Below are 16,861 nucleotides of genomic sequence, written 5' to 3' on the forward strand. Positions count from 1 at the left end.
GGGCACGAAAGGTGGCGTGCTTTATGTGAGAGCACAGGACTGGAGAAGACCTCTTCACTGCTGGTCCGGCAGTTGCAACACCATCCCTTACACAAATCTGTTGAGCTCCTTGGTAGAAGTAAAGGCTTTTTGTTGGGTGTGTTCTTTTCTTTCTAACCCCTACTTTTCCATCACAGTGCTCTTCCAGAATCTCCCTGCTTTGGTGTTTAAAACTGTTTTCTAATTTCCAGCCTAAACTTAATTGTGTCTAAGTTATCCCCACATGTTTTTGTTCCAGTATTGTCTGTCAGGTTCAAACTGGTGTTTATCCCACTGATGTCTGTGCAGAGTATCCATCTCCCTCTCTTTGTTTTCTGATAATCCTTAGTTTTGATTGTGTGAAGTAAATAAATCGCTATTTATATTTATACACGTGTTTATATATATACACGTGCACACGTGTATTTTGTGTGCATATATATATATTATAAATTATATTTTGATACTTATTTATATTATATAGTCTTTCACACACTTTAGCATGTGTCCAGATTATTTTTGTTAAGATGAAGGTGCTGCAGTCACTTGACATACAACAGGGTGGTTCACTTTGGGGTACTGTGCACACTGTATTGAGGCATAATCTTGATTTTGGAAAATCCTTATAATCAGTAGCATCCATATATGCTTATTTCACGGCTAACACTCTTTATGACTATTAGTTATATGTATTGGTCATACTGTTATCTGGGTTGTGTTGTGTGAACAGCAGTGGTAGAACACGAGTCAAATCCTTGTATGAATTCTCAGTACATACCTTAAAACATCTTCCATTTCAGATGAGGAGGTTGAATGAAACAGTTTACTGATTTTTTCAAATGGAGCTATTTTTATTTATTTATTTATTAAGATGCATTATGTACCTTGTGAAAACTGAAAGGTACATTTTTCAGAGGTTGTACAGATGAAAATGCTATCATCTAGACTGATTATGACAGGAAAATAGAAAATGATTTGCCTTTGAAAATAAAACAAATCCTTACCCTCTCATGTAATTAAGCTTACTTGGGATCCTTTTTTTGTCTTTCCTTGACAAGAGGAAGTCCTCTAAATTCTTGTTAGTCCTTCTATCCAATTTTCTTTTGTACAGCTTGTCTTACACAAAATCTTTTCTTATATCCATCTGCAGATCACTAAAATATTTCTTAAATGAAGCTTAAAGATATAATAGTGATAGCGTATGCATATTTAATAGGGTATTTCTAAGTAGAAGGCTATGCAGCTATACTGGAGTGAATTGAATATAATTTATAACTTTTTCATGAGTTATAGATAGTACAACCAATTTGCTTCATAAGATGTTTAATTATAACTACTCCATAGAGTACCTTACTGACAGTGACTGTGCTTTTTCCTCCTGTCAGAGTCTTACATTTAAAGAGAAGATGACAAGCCTTAAATTTAAAGAAAAACCTACTGACTTGGAAACCAGAAGCTACAAGTTCTTGCTGTTATCCTTGGTAAAACTAATCCATGCTGATCCAAAGCTTTTGCTGTGTGTAAGTATGTTATATTATTAATTCTATCCCAGACAAAATCATGACAAAACAGTAAAATTTAGTTTTGAGGCTTCTAAATGAATAAAGATTAAAAACATAAACCTGACATCTAGGATACCTGTCAAAGCAAAAAGACAACAACAAAAAGAACCTGTAAGAGATATTACAGAACCAGAGCAATCACAATGAAAGGGACCATAAAGCTCTGAAGGAAGAAAAAGGAAAGGAGAAAAGAACAAAAAGAAAACTAAAATCAGGCAAAAAAAAAAAAAAGCCATTGTTCCAGTGACTAGAAAGATATTTTCTTAGGTTATTGCTAGTTTCTGTTAGTATTGTCTATGATGCTGAGTAAAATAATTTAACAAGTTTAATGTTTAACAGTGTTTTCTTGTGAATTCATGCCAGAATGAATATTCTATTCTTTTCAAATATTACCTTGTGGCTTTGCAAATCTTGTGTATGAACTCTGTGAAGCTGCAGAAGTAAACTAAGTGTTGATAAAATCTGATAATGTCTACACATGGAGAGCATGTGTTATGCAGTGTTGCCAAAATTAGTGTACTACTACTAGCATCTAATCAGTGTGCTAAATATTTTCCTTTTGTCTGGTCTGTTTATCGTTTGGTTTTAAAATATTTCTATTGTATCAAAGATATAATATGCAAGAGTATCATGGCTTAAAAAGAAATGAAGAAATGAGGTACTCTTAAAATCTACCTATTTTAATTATAAGACTATTGCTTAGCAGTCAGTAACATGGTTGGTCATTGAAAAGTTTTGCTTCTTAAAGGTGCTTTCCTTTTTGCTTTTTAGAATCCAAGGAAGCAAGGGCCTGAGACACAAGGTAGTACTGCTGAATTAATTACAGGCCTTGTACAACTTGTTCCGCAGTCCAGCATGCCAGATATAGCACAAGAAGCCATGGAGGTAAGGGATAATGTTCTGTATGCCAAGCTGTTTGTTTAAACTAGGAAACAATTTGAAATAACTACTTCAGCGTTGTTGGAGAACAATTTATTTTTTATTGCCATTTTAACAGTATTCAAACAACCCCATTGCAGCAAAACACTTAAAAACTTTGTGTTGTGATATTTGATTTTTTTTCAGAATTTGTTAGAAAAAATAGTCAAGATTTACATATTTGTCTTTTAACTTGTATAAATCTAATTGGGAATAAAATAAATACCTTTCACACGGATTAGCAACAAAGTCTTGTTCTGCTATATAAAATGCTTTTTCTATCTTTTATTTTTTTAAGCAATGTAATTGACTTGTGATTACACCTATTTCTCTGCCCATTCTTAAGTGACTTGTCAATTTCTGCCTTTAAGTGAGATGCTGTTCTGTTTTGAATGTAGGCCTTGCTAGTTCTTCACCAGTTAGACAGCATTGATTTGTGGAATCCTGATGCGCCTATAGAAACATTCTGGGAAATTAGGTAAGTTCACTTCTGTAAATTAGAGCAACAGCTGTTTTGATCTGTCTTCTCTTTTGCAATAGCTGTGAATGTTTTGAGAAAGCTATATGACATTGGCTTGAATCTGCAGTCAAAATGATTTGTTTTCTGATGACAAAGTAGTATCTTCCTTATACTACTTCCATTTAACAAAAAAAAACAACACGTTTTGCTGGCTTTCTTAATGACTCTCTTCAGCCTGCACTTAAGGTATAGCAATGATTATTCCTTCAAAGTGTTAAAGTCTTGCCCTGCGTTCAAGTGTTTATTGTTTGAATTCTGTTTTATCCTCTGTGGGCTGAGGGAGGGTGATGCAAAGCAATTCTAGCAGTGTGGATTTGCTGATCTTGACTCTGAAGCCCTCACCTAAGAAAGGTAGTAGTTTGCCCTGACCTGTGGTCTCCATTTGTCTTTGTTATGTATCTAAAGAATTTTTATTGGTTAAAGTCATCTTGCTTATTATAACATCACAGCAGCTGTTGCAGTTGATTTCATGGAGTATATTAAAAAAACATAAAATTCCAAAATAATCAGTTACACAAAGAGCTGAACCAAAAAACTAGGCAACTCAGAATTCTAAGAATTGCATGAGCTAAACAATTTAAGAAAAATGTTTGGTGATCTAATCTGATTTGGTGCAGGTGTTTGTTTTAGAAGAAAGCAAATTAAAATCTAGAAGGAACACTTTGAGCATCAACAAATTGGCCTGCATGACTGCTAAATGTGGCTCAAGGGGCTTATTATGGGATAGTTTGGGGGCTGAGTCCTACCTAGATGGGCAATAACTAAAACTCATTACTGTAATTTCTAGTAGTAGAAATGAGTTTGTGGTCTGTTCGGGCTGGGGGAAGAACCCATTAAAATTGACACTAATTTGGACCCTTTGGCAGTTTTAACAGAGAGTGTGAGGCCTGAATGGATATGAAGAAGGAACATCCCTAGATGTGTTCCTTCCAGAACAGAGTTGAGACACGTTATCAGAGCAGTGTAGGTAAACTTGTACTGCCACTGTCTGTGCTGTATCTGTTCTGTGGATAAATGGAGGACTTCTGAATCGACAGCCCTGGAGTCTGGACTTCTAACAAGTACCCAAATTGCTTAACTTCCTCTAGGGAACTATAGAGGCCAGTTGGGCGGTGGGAAGGGACAGAGGGGTTTTGTCATTTAAAGTACACACCTATATTATATCTACTATACATTTTAAAAGAAGATGCTAGCTTATCTGTAGGATATCCATGCTAATTGTCTATTTCTATGTAAAAAGTAGTAATACCTTTGTCAGATATTTTATTATTAGATGATAAAGCTAATGCTAAATTTCATTTTGCTGCAGTTCACAAATGCTTTTTTATATCTGCAAGAAACTAACCAGTCATCAGATGCTCAGCAGTACAGAAATCCTCAAGTGGCTGCGAGAGATTCTCATCTGTAGGAATAAATTTCTTCTGAAAAATAAAGTAAGCAAATATTATCACTTATCTTTTGGGATCATTAAAATGAATTAGTCTCTGTTTTGTTACTGCTTTTATTTATAAGGTTACTTTTATGATGGAAAGAGATTTAGTAGCTACTGAAGAACTAAAGTAGTTCTTTACACTTAATTGCATTTAAATTATAATTATGTTTATGTTGGTATATAAACTGTGGAGTAAAACCAAGAAGCCTATTGGGATTTTGGGAGGCCCCAAGGAAGGAAAAAAAAGGCATGATGATGTGCTTATATCAAGGTGATATGTTTTGATGATGACTCTCAAAATACTTTATTTTCTTAAGGGGAAATGTCATTTTAAGATACCATTAATATGGGTAAATTTGTAAAGCCCTCTAAGAGCACCTATGTAAAAGATGCTGCGTAAATGTTGAACAGCTTTTTACTTTAGTGACAACAGTTCCTGAACTGCATTGTTTTAAAAGATAAGGTGATTAATTATTTTTTTCCTCTCTTTACAGCAATCGGATAGGAGTTCCTGTCACTTTCTCTTCCTTTATGATGTCTCTGGAGGTGGAACTAGTCAAATGTCTCTTGACCATGAGGAGATGAAAAGCTGTACTCCGGGAGCCACCCTCAGGAGAGGGAAAGGGAATTCTTCCATGGTAAGTAACAGCGGATAATAATTATTAACGTTTAGGGATAAAAAATTATGTGCAAGTAGAAATTAAATCATAGAGTGTAATTTTTAAAAATATAATTATTTCTGAGGAGGAAAAGACATACTACTATGTGTTACTGTTCTCTTTCTGGTCAATAATCAGCTGTAACGTGCATAAGTTTTGAATCTAATATGCTGGTGAGTAATGGGTTTCAGACTTCTAGGAAGTTGCACTTTTTTCAGGTTAAAAAGTTGATGAATCCTTTTTTTCTTAGGATCACACATAGCATCTCTACATATTTGTCCATTGTTAATAAATCTGAAATCTCACTTTTCAATGTATTGCATCCAGTTTGAATAAACTGTGAAAGATCATCAAAATCAAACATCTCAGTAAAGTATACCCTTTGACAGACAAGTCTAGTGTTTAGCCACAGGGAAAAGTGAAGAGGGTATTCAGAGCATCTTTTATGAGCCAAAAACTTCATTCTCTTTTTTAACATACAGTTTTTTGGTATCAATAAGACTTTGCTAAGTATGTGGCTATCTTTGTGGAAGGAGCGCTTTCTTGCCACTGTGCAACAGCAAATACAGTAGAGTTCAGATGTTGGTTAAATTGTTTATTTCTATTAGAATGAAAGCAGGTTTGAAAAACAATTTGGATTAAGAAAATTGCCATACTTCTAAGCAATATTATCGAACTTGGAATTCTGTGTTTCCCAAGGAAAGTACAGCAGGATGCAGTGGAACACCTATTTGTCGCAAAGCCCAAACAAAATTGGAAGTCGCTTTATACATGTTTTTGTGGAGCCCAGATATTGAGGCAGTCCTTGTTGCAATGTCCTGTTTCCGTCACCTGTGTGAAGAAGCAGATATCAGATGTGGAGTAGATGAAGTTTCAGTTCATAATTTTTTGCCAAACTACAACACTTTCATGGAGTTTGCATCTGTTAGCAATATGATGTCAACAGGTAAGAATGATGAGTCTGGAAAATGCCTTTCTACCTGTACAATAAGGCTTGTTTGGATTGGAGTTCTTTAAACAAGTTTATATTCTTGATTTGGTTGTAACTCCTGCTTTCACTGAAATATCTTAGCCATTGAAACCGATGGAAGGAGTAGGGAATTTGGGTAACTGTTCATGAGGATTTAAAAGTGTAACAAGGAGAATCTTTCTAAACAGTTAAAGGGGATATTTTCCTCTTTTATAATTACTTTCAATTATCTCATATTTGATGTAGATGGCTTTTCAAAAATCTGTTTCATAAATGTTCTGTGCTTGTTTGTAGGGAGAGCAGCTCTTCAGAAAAGAGTGATGGCATTATTAAGACGCATTGAACATCCAACTGCAGGCAACACAGAGGTAAATTTTCTTCTAAATTTCTGTCCATTTCATACGTGTTTTTTTTCTTTTTTTTGAACACAGAAAAGACTGTTGCTATGAGTAGTTTTGAAGTTAAATCTTGATATATCTTATTTTAGGCCTGGGAGGATACACATGCAAAATGGGAACAAGCTACAAAACTAATCCTTAACTATCCAAAGACCAAAATGGAAGATGGGCAGGTGACTATGAATTTTTCCTTAGTTTTAACCCTGTACAAATTCAGAGTAACTATTTAAGCTTATGTATTTTAAGAAATTTCATTTTAATCTGGAAAATGAGTTGTATAGGAGGACTTAAGCTCCATGAAAATATTCCAGAAATCAAGTCCTCTGTGTTTACTGATAAGAGAACAAGAGATAATTTGACTTAAATTGCTGTAAGGGAGATAGCTGAGTTTAATATTTGCAAAAAAAAAAGATAGTGAGAAATTATAAAATCTCTTTCACTGGAAATTTTTTAAGAAAAAAAAAAGCTGCTGACTATCATGATTTAAATATGTTTTGTCCTACTACAGAGCAGGGAGTCATCTAGGCAACCCCTTTTGGTCCCTTTTTAATTCAGTTTCTTCAAATTCTGCAAAAATAGCCCCTCTGGATAGAATTTTGTTCATGCTGTAAGATGCAAACCTTAGTAATTTGTTGAGATGGAATTAAAATGGTGGGATATGTTATGACATACTTCTAAATTCTGATCTTTCTCCATTATTTATGTTTAATTGAAAAGATTTCATCTTCAGTCCTTACTTTTTAGGTTACGGAAAGTCTTCATAAGACGATTGTTAAGAGACGAATGTCGCATGTTAGTGGGGGAGGCTCCATAGACTTGTCAGACACAGATTCTCTTCAGGAATGGATCAACATGACGGGGTTCCTATGTGCCCTTGGAGGAGTGTGCCTACAGCATCGTAGCAATGCAGGACTAGCAACCTACAGTCCACCTATGGGCCCAGTCAATGAGCGTAAGGGCTCCATGATATCTATGGTATCCACTGAGGGAAATGCAGAGACTCCTGTTAGCAAATTCATAGATCGATTATTGACTCTGATGGTCTGTAACCACGAGAAAGTGGGACTTCAAATACGGACTAATATTAAAGATCTGGTGGGTTTGGAGTTGAGTCCAGCACTTTATCCAATGCTGTTTAACAAACTGAAGAATACCATCAGCAAGTTTTTTGATTCTCAAGGACAGGTAAACTGTTGATATATTCCTTCACTTGCATATCGTAAAAAGTATTGGTCTTGTTTTTCACATAGGTAATTGAAATGGGTTATCTGTTCATGTTTTCTACAAAAAAAATGCAAACATTGTGATTGTATTTGAGAGCATGCATCATACAATTATCATATTTTATTCCAGGCTATGTTTAACATAAAGTAATTAAAAACATTGTTGAATTCTTAGTAAACTTTCTGAGTACAGAACCTGTGAGAATTGTCTCAGAATCTTTAAGGTTGGTAGTGTTGGCATATTTAATGTTGATAATGTATTGCAATTCTTTTGACTTGGTGATTCTAGAAAAATATTTATCTGTTATATTTTCTGCAGTATATTTTATGAAAACACTTTTTTTTTTTTTTTTTTTTTGAGTTAACTGCAGACAGGAAGTTAACACTACAAACTTTCTTCCCTTAGGTTTTGTTAACTGAGACCAACACACAATTTGTAGAACAAACCATTGCTATAATGAAGAATTTGCTTGACAATCATACAGAAGGGAGCTCAGAACATCTTGGACAAGCTAGTATTGAGACAATGATGCTAAATCTGGTTAGGTGAGAAACCTGGTTAATCTTCTATACAAAGTTATATGTTTATGGAGTGAAGTAGACCCTTTTAGTTCAATATCTTTTCTGCTTCTACCCATGGAGAAAGAAGTTGATCCCCGCTCTTACTGTTCTGACAACTTCAGTAGTCATAAAGATTACTTAAATGATAGCATAGACTTATTTTCTTCAGAACCAACCATTCCATACCTCACCCCCTTTCCTGGAAGTATTTCTGTTTTCTTTTCTGTACAATAGTGTTAGTGGTTAGAAACCAGATGAAGGGCAGGTTTCTGTTTGGGTTTATGCCAACCAGAAACCTTTATGCCAATCAGAAACCTTTTTGGCCTCAAGAAACTTGGTGCTGGTCTTCAGCTGATGTAAGGCTTGGAAAAAACATTAGCCCAAATACTTGCTAACCCACTATGCAAGTTGTATCAGCCAATGTGTAGATTATGACACAGACCTGAAAAGATTTCAAATGCATGGGCCTCGTTTTGTACAGCATGAAGTATTTACTTTTTGCTTTTTATCTTCAGATATGTGCGTGTGCTTGGAAATTTGGTACATGCAATTCAAATAAAAACTAAGCTCTGTCAGTTAGTAGAAGTAATGATGGAGAGAAGAGATGACCTTTCATTTTGCCAAGAAATGAAATTCAGGTAAGAAAGAAATTTAGACATAATAAAACACCTAGGGCAGTGTAATGTGGACAAGTATAATTTTGGTTACATGTTTAAAAAAAAATAAAAGTAAACTTTATTATAATGGTATATTTTATTTTTTTTTACTTTGTCTTCAGTGTTAGTAGTTTAGAATCTATTATTGCATTATAATTTCATTTTGAATATGGGGATACTAAATGTATGTAAAAAAAACTGATACAGAGTGGGGTATTACTTGGTACAATAAAATTCAGTTAATCTTCAATATCTGGTGGTTCGAATATGAATTTGTAATACTAAGCGCAAGCAGTAGTAGGTGTATTTAGGTGTGTGGGTTGTTATTTAGGGGGGAAAAAAACGGAAAAAACAAAGCTAGCAGTTTTATGTTTTTGTATCTATATTTCACAGAAACAAGATGGTAGAATATTTGACAGACTGGGTTATGGGAACATCTAATCAAGCAACAGATGAGGATGTAAAATGCTTGACAAGGTAAGAAAGAGTACTATTAAACTGCTTCTAAAGTTGCTAACAGTGTTCCAGATACCATTTGATATCCACAGATCAGTTGGATTATGTGGAATTTCTGTAGTGGTAGTAATTCTAAAGAAAAGACCAAAATTGAAACTTAATTTTTTGTGAGCAGGTTCTTTTAAAATGTACATGTTTTTATTTAAATCTTGTTAATGCTATTTCTGATTTAGTGTTAGAATTGCTTGTTTTATTTCCTAGAACTATGTCTTCATATGATACATTATGAAGAATAAAATTGTCAAAGATTATAGTGTTGAATTCATACTTAATTTTTTTTTAGTGAAAACATTCCTTCTTAGTTGTAGTCCTTTAATAATGTGTTGCTTGAACCTGTACCACAGAATGTGATCCCTGTTTTCCTGATGGATCAATTTAACAACTGATGCTTAAAACCTTAAAACTTTTTCAGAGATCTGGACCAAGCGAGTATGGAAGCAGTGGTCTCTCTTCTTGCTGGGCTTCCATTACAGCCTGAAGAAGGAGATGGTGTTGAGTTGATGGAAGCCAAATCTCAGTTATTTCTTAAGTAAACAGTGACTTTTAACTATTTCTACTATACAATGTCTCAGAGTAGAAGCACCATATGATTTTTACTACCAACTAAGTTTTTTCTTCTAGCAGAAGTAGAGATTACCTCGTATAGATGTCATTTCACAAATCTCTGCCTAATAGGTTTATGGAAACATTTTCATTTAGAAAATAATTACTAAATTTGTCCTTGTTTCCCCTTAATACAGACGTATCCTTAGTTCATGGGAGGGATTAGCTGGGTTTGAAATTGCATTTTCATCCATGAAATTTAAAATCTCTTTCAAAACAGCTGTTTGTAAAGGCACACCAGTGGAATTTGTTTTTGTTTCTGGAACTTATATATGAGTTTTGAGGGCAGTGCCTCCTAGTTCTTACAACATATTTTTTGGAAGTTTAAACTGTGCTACAGGGAAGATTATTTGGGGAGATGGATGGGATTTTTTGGGAGGCTTATGGTCTATTTACTTTTGTATGCAAATCTTTCCAGACTGTTGCCTTCGTAGAATCTGTTTAAACTATCCAGGTCTATCTTTTTCTTTAGATATTTCACACTGTTTATGAACCTTCTAAATGACTGTAGTGAAGTTGAAGATGACGGTGCACAAACTGGTGGCAGGAAACGTGGAATGTCTCGAAGACTAGCTTCGCTACGACACTGCACTGTTCTTGCTATGTCAAATTTACTCAATGCAAATGTGGACAGTGGTCTTATGCACTCCATAGGTAAAGTAATTGGATTAAGCTATGCATAAATGAATACACAATGAAGACATTGGTGTTTGATTCATTTTTACATTTTCCTTAGTAGTTATGTTTTGTTTTTGGTTTTTTTTTCAGGCTTGGGCTATCATAAAGACCTCCAAACAAGAGCTACCTTTATGGAAGTCCTCACCAAAATTCTGCAGCAGGGAACAGAATTTGATACGTTAGCAGAAACAGTGCTAGCAGATCGGTTTGAGAGATTGGTGGAGTTGGTTACAATGATGGGTGATCAGGGGGAGCTCCCTATTGCTATGGCTTTAGCCAATGTGGTGCCTTGTTCTCAGTGGGTAAGTTAATTCCTGCATTTTATTTCCTAAGTGTTTTGAAAATAATAAGACTTATAATTAGGTCAAACATTTTGGGGGTGTAACAACAGCCTGCTAAAGAGAAATTAGACCTACCTTTCGTAATAACTAGCCTTTCTTATTGTATTTTAAGAAAGTATACTAAATCCAGCTGCAAGAGATTGTGATTATCAACAGTAGTTTTATATTAAATTTCAGTTAATGCCTGGGAACAATTTTTGTATACAATTATTATAATAAATGCATTTGTTTTGGTTGATGTTGTTTATTACAAACTGCGTGCTGTAATGCAGACAAACACAACTGTATTTACTCCTCAAATTTAACAAGATGAATTGTTTTTTATTATACAGCAGAATAAATGCTTATCTGTCTGGACTAACCATTATAAATTTGCATGAGTGGTTATCATGAGAGAGATTTTTAGGCAAACAATAGCATAGGGAAGATTTAAAAAAAGATTGTGCGTGCTTAATTTGATATTTATATGCAAGACTCCATAGCAAATTTAAATAATTAGTGCAATCTTTGACTCATTGCTCAGATGACCATTTCCTGCTTCTTTTAAGGATGAGCTGGCTCGTGTCCTGGTCACACTCTTTGATTCCCGGCACTTGCTCTACCAGCTGCTTTGGAATATGTTTTCAAAGGAAGTTGAACTAGCAGATTCCATGCAGACACTCTTCCGAGGAAACAGCTTAGCTAGTAAAATAATGACTTTCTGTTTTAAGGTATGTTACCTAACCTTTCTCTCTGCTACATATCAGATCAGTAACAGGAAAAGTTTAGTAATATAAAAATACAGAACTATGTGTCTGTGGTGGTAAGCATTGGAGTAAATGAATCAGATGAAAATAGAGATGAGTTTGCTTTGGGACTCAGTTAAAGTTACTCTTAGCTCTCATATACATCTCATAAAAGCATAACTCCCTAAACTTTCAATGTTTGAAATAATACTTGTAGATCTTTTGTGTTCAGGCCCAGCTGAAAAATACAAATCCTTCTGGAACCAACCTTTTGCCAAGACTTCCTGAGTCAACCAGTTAGGCTCAAGTTTGCAGTTAGTCCTCTTGAAAGTTTCCAAGGCAATAAATGTTTCATCTTGCTTAGTCTGCGTATTCAGTATTGTGAAGAAAAGTGATTGCAGTAAAAAAATTTTTTGCAAGATTTGTGCATTTAAACAGACAATATTATTATTTAGAAAGCGTTACTTGATAAAAACAGCTAAATATATTTACATTTGTTACTTTGAAGTCTTGTCCTAAATAATCTTCAATCATAGTAAGTCTTTTTAAACTTATGACTACCTTAGTTACATGAGTGATTTGGGGTGTAGTACCAGCTTGAAGACTGTTTCTAATTGTCTTCTATTTAAAGAGAAGACAAATTCCAAGGTCTTTCATTTCAGTTTAAAATGTTGTGTAGTACTATACAAACGGAGCTGGGGTGTTGAGTCAGTATACTCTAGGAAGGATTTCCATCTGGTTATTAAGTTGATTTATCGTTTGCTCTAGATTGAAAATTAAATAAAATACTGGTAGAAGTCGATCACGGTTGTGTTTCAGAAGTGAGTCTTCCAGAACACCAGTTTTACAGACATCTGGCTTATGCCAAAACAAATCAAGTGTTTTCAAGCTCTCATAACGTACAGAATTTTGGAATGTTCCTGTGGATTGCTATGTTAATCTGGCCACATATTCTGATTTTCTTTTTTCAATAGGTGTATGGTGCTACGTATTTGCAGAAACTTCTGGAACCTTTATTAAGGACTGTGATCACGTCCTCTGAATGGCAGCATGTTAGCTTTGAGGTGGATCCTACAAGGTTTGAGATTCAAGGCGGGGGGAAACAAAAGTATTTATAAAATTGTCTCCCAGTCATTGTGATTTCCTTTTCTTTGTTGTAAATATTTTTCTCACACTTTCATACTTTTCTGCTCCTCGCTTCACCAGACACATTCATTTTATCTACCAACAGTCCTTATACCCAGGGAGAATTGTACAAAGCTGTCCAACACATTGAGATGAGTTCTGCTGCATGTCCTCTAAGCCCTGAGAGAGTAAGGAAGACAGAGAGTCCTTACAAAACCTCTTCTCCTACTTGCTACTTCATACTTTTTGTAGGCCACTAATGCGGGGGTTTTCCAGTAGTACCAGAAGGCATCTGCTTTAGGTCATTGGATTAATTACAGAAGCAAGTTGGAATGCATACATATTGTAAATTTTTTTTGCTTTAATTTATCATATCAATTCAAGACTTGGATTTAGTAACTGTTCTGTTGTTTTGAATTCTCTTTAACTCTTGAAAATTTTTCAAAATTCTTCTTTTAAGTAGTTTGCCAAGAGATAGGTTTTATTTTTAATAGTTTAGCTGTCAAACAACTGTGTCTATCTCAGAAATCCCTTTCACAGAAACCATCATCAAACTGATAATGCAGGCCTCTTGGAATTATGAACACTTGTCTTAGTATGGAATGATGAGAGAGAATCCAATTTACAGCTCTCTGTTTATTACTAAGTTTTGAATGACCTTGTGTTTGTCACTTATGTAATTTAAATTATTGATGGAATCTTCTGTGTGAAAGATTGTAAATATTTCTGTAAGATTTTTATTTACCCCGTGGGATAAGGTTACTACTGAAAATACAAGCATAGTCAGTAGGATTTGATTGCTGGTTATACATTTATGGGTCTCTTTCAGATTGGAGCCTACAGAAAGCCTTGAAGAGAACCAGCGGAGTCTCTTACAAATGACAGAAAAATTTTTTCATGCAATCATTAATTCTTCTTCAGAGTTCCCACCACAACTTCGCAGTGTGTGCCATTGTTTGTACCAGGTATGCCTGCAATGGTTGCCTGCTCCTAAACTTTAGGGTTTGATTTTACAATTCTAGTAGTTTGCATCTTGGTCTAGGAATGGGTGCATAGTGGGCATTTCTTATAGTGGGCTGCTAAAATTCCAGTAGGGGATGGATATTTTTGCTGCCCGCAGGACCAGTAGGAAATACAGTTTGCAGTCCTTCTGGAGGAGGCTGTCGCAGAAGGGCTGTGCACAGCAGAGGTTGTGAGCTGCAGTCTCTCCGTGTTCTGGAAGAGCTATTGTTGGCCTTTCTGCCATGGAGTCTGTATCTTGGGTCTGAAGTAAAGTGAGGAAAACAGATTTTCTGAGCTATGTTTGGAAGGAGAGCATGCAAAGGTGCTATCGTCAACCACAGCCGCATGTGCAAGATTGCTGTGGAAAGTGAAAGCATCCTTGTCTTAGAGAAACAAAACTTTGAACTAATTATGAGTAGTACAAAAACATTCTATGCAATGTTAATCATTGTTCTTAGCACTGATAATGTTTTAGCAGGTATTAATAATTTTTGTAGTGAATACTGTTGTGATGTTCAGAACTTGTGGGGGTGAAGACCAGTGCATCGTGTTGGGACTGTTGTGGATCTGGGGTTGTTGTCCTCAGCTGTTGGGAGGAATTAGGAGTGCAAATGCTGGCCTTTTGTTTCTGCTGTAACAGCTGGTGTAAATGGCTTCTCGAGTCACCTGCCTCTCTTTCTGCCTCTGGTTTTAACAGACTGTATCCAGGTTGTGGAAGGTTTTTTTTGTTTGGGTTTCTGTGTGTGCGTTAAATAGGGAAACGAGGTGGGCAAGCTGGTTTTCCTTTAGGATCAGATGGTCAGTCTCGCAGACATTGACTGCAAGTGGATGTGTCACTGAAAATGCCATGCGTGCTTGATTCTTGCTTCCATTATTTGCTGCTGGTTTGTCCTGGATGTTTTCCTGGAATTGCGTTATGTGCTGTTGCTAGGGTGCATCAGACTTAGATCCATTGCAGTGATACTTTGCTAAAAATTCTTCCTATGCAAACCATTTTTAATTCTGACGTGCATTGGAGTTACTGGAATGTACTCTGCAATGGGGTGGTTTTCAAAGATTCTTCTGTGGGAGCATATCAGTTCTATTGTTTTTTGCCTTTATATTGTTTCAGTTAAAAGGCTAATTTACATGATTTTTCTTAATAAAGAGGGATGGAAATTTTACTTCCTTTAAATGCAGTAGCCTGATGAATAGAGTAGAGATAAGAATGCTTCCAAAGTTAGCTCTTCCTTTCTGGAAGTTACACAAAGTCAGAAGTTTGGTAAGGACAACATCAGTTAACAGGTCTTGAATAGATCTGAGCTGTTTAAATTTAGCTTGGTTGGTGGAATCGCTTTCACTGACTTGCTTTTTTACTGTCACATCTTTAAGTTGTATGAATTTTCTTGCAGTTCTTTTCTCTAAAGATTATATATGAATTGTTGGTGTGTGCTTGTTCTCAAACAGCTAAATATTGCTGGCTTTCTATTGATAGAATTCCAGGCTTCACTTAGTATAGGGCTTTGTGGTGATGCTAGTTTATTCTTACAACTAGTATGAAAGACATAGGATTGAGCTGCAAGAGCAAAATTTACCTCTTTGCGGGGCAGCAGTACATAAGGCTGATGTGCTATATCTTTGCTCAAATCCTGTTGTAAAATATAAGAGAACGTGAGGTTTTGTGGTGGGTCCCTTTGCCTTGAAATTAACATAATCAAGTCAAATGTCTAAATTTGGAAATCTATAATAAATTTGATGTAGATCTGCTGGCTTTTTTTTCCCTCCATTCTCCACAGAACTACTTTATGTTATCATTTAGCTCTCAAAGTAATAATTAACCGTGATGAATCACAGATCTAACTAAATTGAAGGACACACAGAGAAACATTGGGAAGATTTAAAACTCTAAATTTATTTTTAAAGTAATGTGTATATCAAAGGTATAACACTTTACTATTTCTACTATTAAAATTATTTTGGGATGGTGAAATACGTCTGAAAGCTGAATATGCGATTTAATGCCCAATATTGTATATCATGAGCACATTAATGTGGTTTGACTTTTAATCTAGCCAGAAATAGTAGAAATGATTGAAACGCAACATTTGCTTGTTTTGTATTTAGTGCTTTGTAAATAAGATGTAATAAAAAATGTGGAATAGAACCTCCATCATCAGTCTTTAGTTTATATATTTCATTTTCTGTTGGTTATGTTTGTTACATTTTACTGTGTAATTTATGTACAAGTCAACATTGGTTTTTTGTTGCTGTATGTAGTTGGTGCTGTGACTTGTTTGTGCTCATCTCTGTTCTGTAGGCAACTTGCCACTCTCTACTGAATAAAGCTACCGTAAAAGAAAAAAAGGAAAACAAAAAATCAGTAAGTTTGGAGACCTTTTTACTAGCCATTTCTTTCAAACCACAACAGAAATCTTTTGCTGTTTATTCAAAACATCTTCACTTCAGTCTATTTGAACTCACTGTAAAATCATTCTACTAATTCTGGCACAAAATAGCTTTCATTTCAATTAACACTGGAATTATTTTATATTTAAAATATTCTCTGTGTGCCTATCTGAGTAAACAAAAATACATCTTTAACATTACAGCTTAGCATTTAATATTCTGATTCCTCTACCCTTACCACCATCTTCCAAAAAAATGGAGAAAGAAAATATTTGGTCTGGGGGAAAATCTGAGTCTGTTTAGTTGCTTTAATACTTCCGTAGATAACATGACTTCAGCTTGCATCCTGGGAGAAGATCAATTAACACATGGTTTGCTGAAAAAAGGCTTCTATGATTTACTTCTGATATTTTCTTTTGTTTGCCTTCTAACTAAGCAATAAAAATTAGCATTTCTATTTATTTACTGAGGGAAGATGAGATTTTCCACGTTAACTTACTGTGTTAAAGAAGAGTTGAGATGTATATATTGTGATAGAGTGGTATCATTACAAGCTAAGGCTTACCCTT

The 16,861-nt window shown here is 35.0% G+C and overlaps 1 protein-coding gene across 5 annotated transcripts in view; it reads left to right on the forward strand.

Annotated features, from left to right (window-relative positions):
- The window catches only part of NF1 (neurofibromin 1), a 94,895-nt gene that overhangs the window by 23,070 nt on the left and 54,964 nt on the right, over positions 1–16,861 (forward strand). For 2 of the 5 annotated variants that reach the window (XM_068655887.1, XM_068655888.1), the window contains exons 13-31: positions 1,404–1,538; positions 2,352–2,465; positions 2,897–2,976; positions 4,328–4,451; positions 4,945–5,088; positions 5,809–6,055; positions 6,374–6,447; positions 6,567–6,650; positions 7,222–7,662; positions 8,107–8,246; positions 8,777–8,899; positions 9,311–9,394; positions 9,846–9,962; positions 10,509–10,690; positions 10,805–11,016; positions 11,604–11,765; positions 12,755–12,858; positions 13,735–13,870; positions 16,204–16,266. In XM_068655887.1, the coding sequence (XP_068511988.1) occupies positions 1,404–1,538; positions 2,352–2,465; positions 2,897–2,976; positions 4,328–4,451; positions 4,945–5,088; positions 5,809–6,055; positions 6,374–6,447; positions 6,567–6,650; positions 7,222–7,662; positions 8,107–8,246; positions 8,777–8,899; positions 9,311–9,394; positions 9,846–9,962; positions 10,509–10,690; positions 10,805–11,016; positions 11,604–11,765; positions 12,755–12,858; positions 13,735–13,870; positions 16,204–16,266 (2,766 nt within the window). Of the gene's footprint in view, positions 1–1,403; positions 1,539–2,351; positions 2,466–2,896; positions 2,977–3,884; positions 3,982–4,327; positions 4,452–4,944; positions 5,089–5,808; positions 6,056–6,373; positions 6,448–6,566; positions 6,651–7,221; positions 7,663–8,106; positions 8,247–8,776; positions 8,900–9,310; positions 9,395–9,845; positions 9,963–10,508; positions 10,691–10,804; positions 11,017–11,603; positions 11,766–12,754; positions 12,859–13,734; positions 13,871–16,203; positions 16,267–16,861 lie in introns of those variants that run through there. The other 3 variants (XM_068655889.1, XM_068655890.1, XR_011088928.1) reach the window with 2 other exon arrangements.

Source organism: Anas acuta, chromosome 19 (genome assembly GCF_963932015.1).
Source record: "Anas acuta chromosome 19, bAnaAcu1.1, whole genome shotgun sequence".
Classification (NCBI taxonomy): domain Eukaryota; kingdom Metazoa; phylum Chordata; class Aves; order Anseriformes; family Anatidae; genus Anas; species Anas acuta.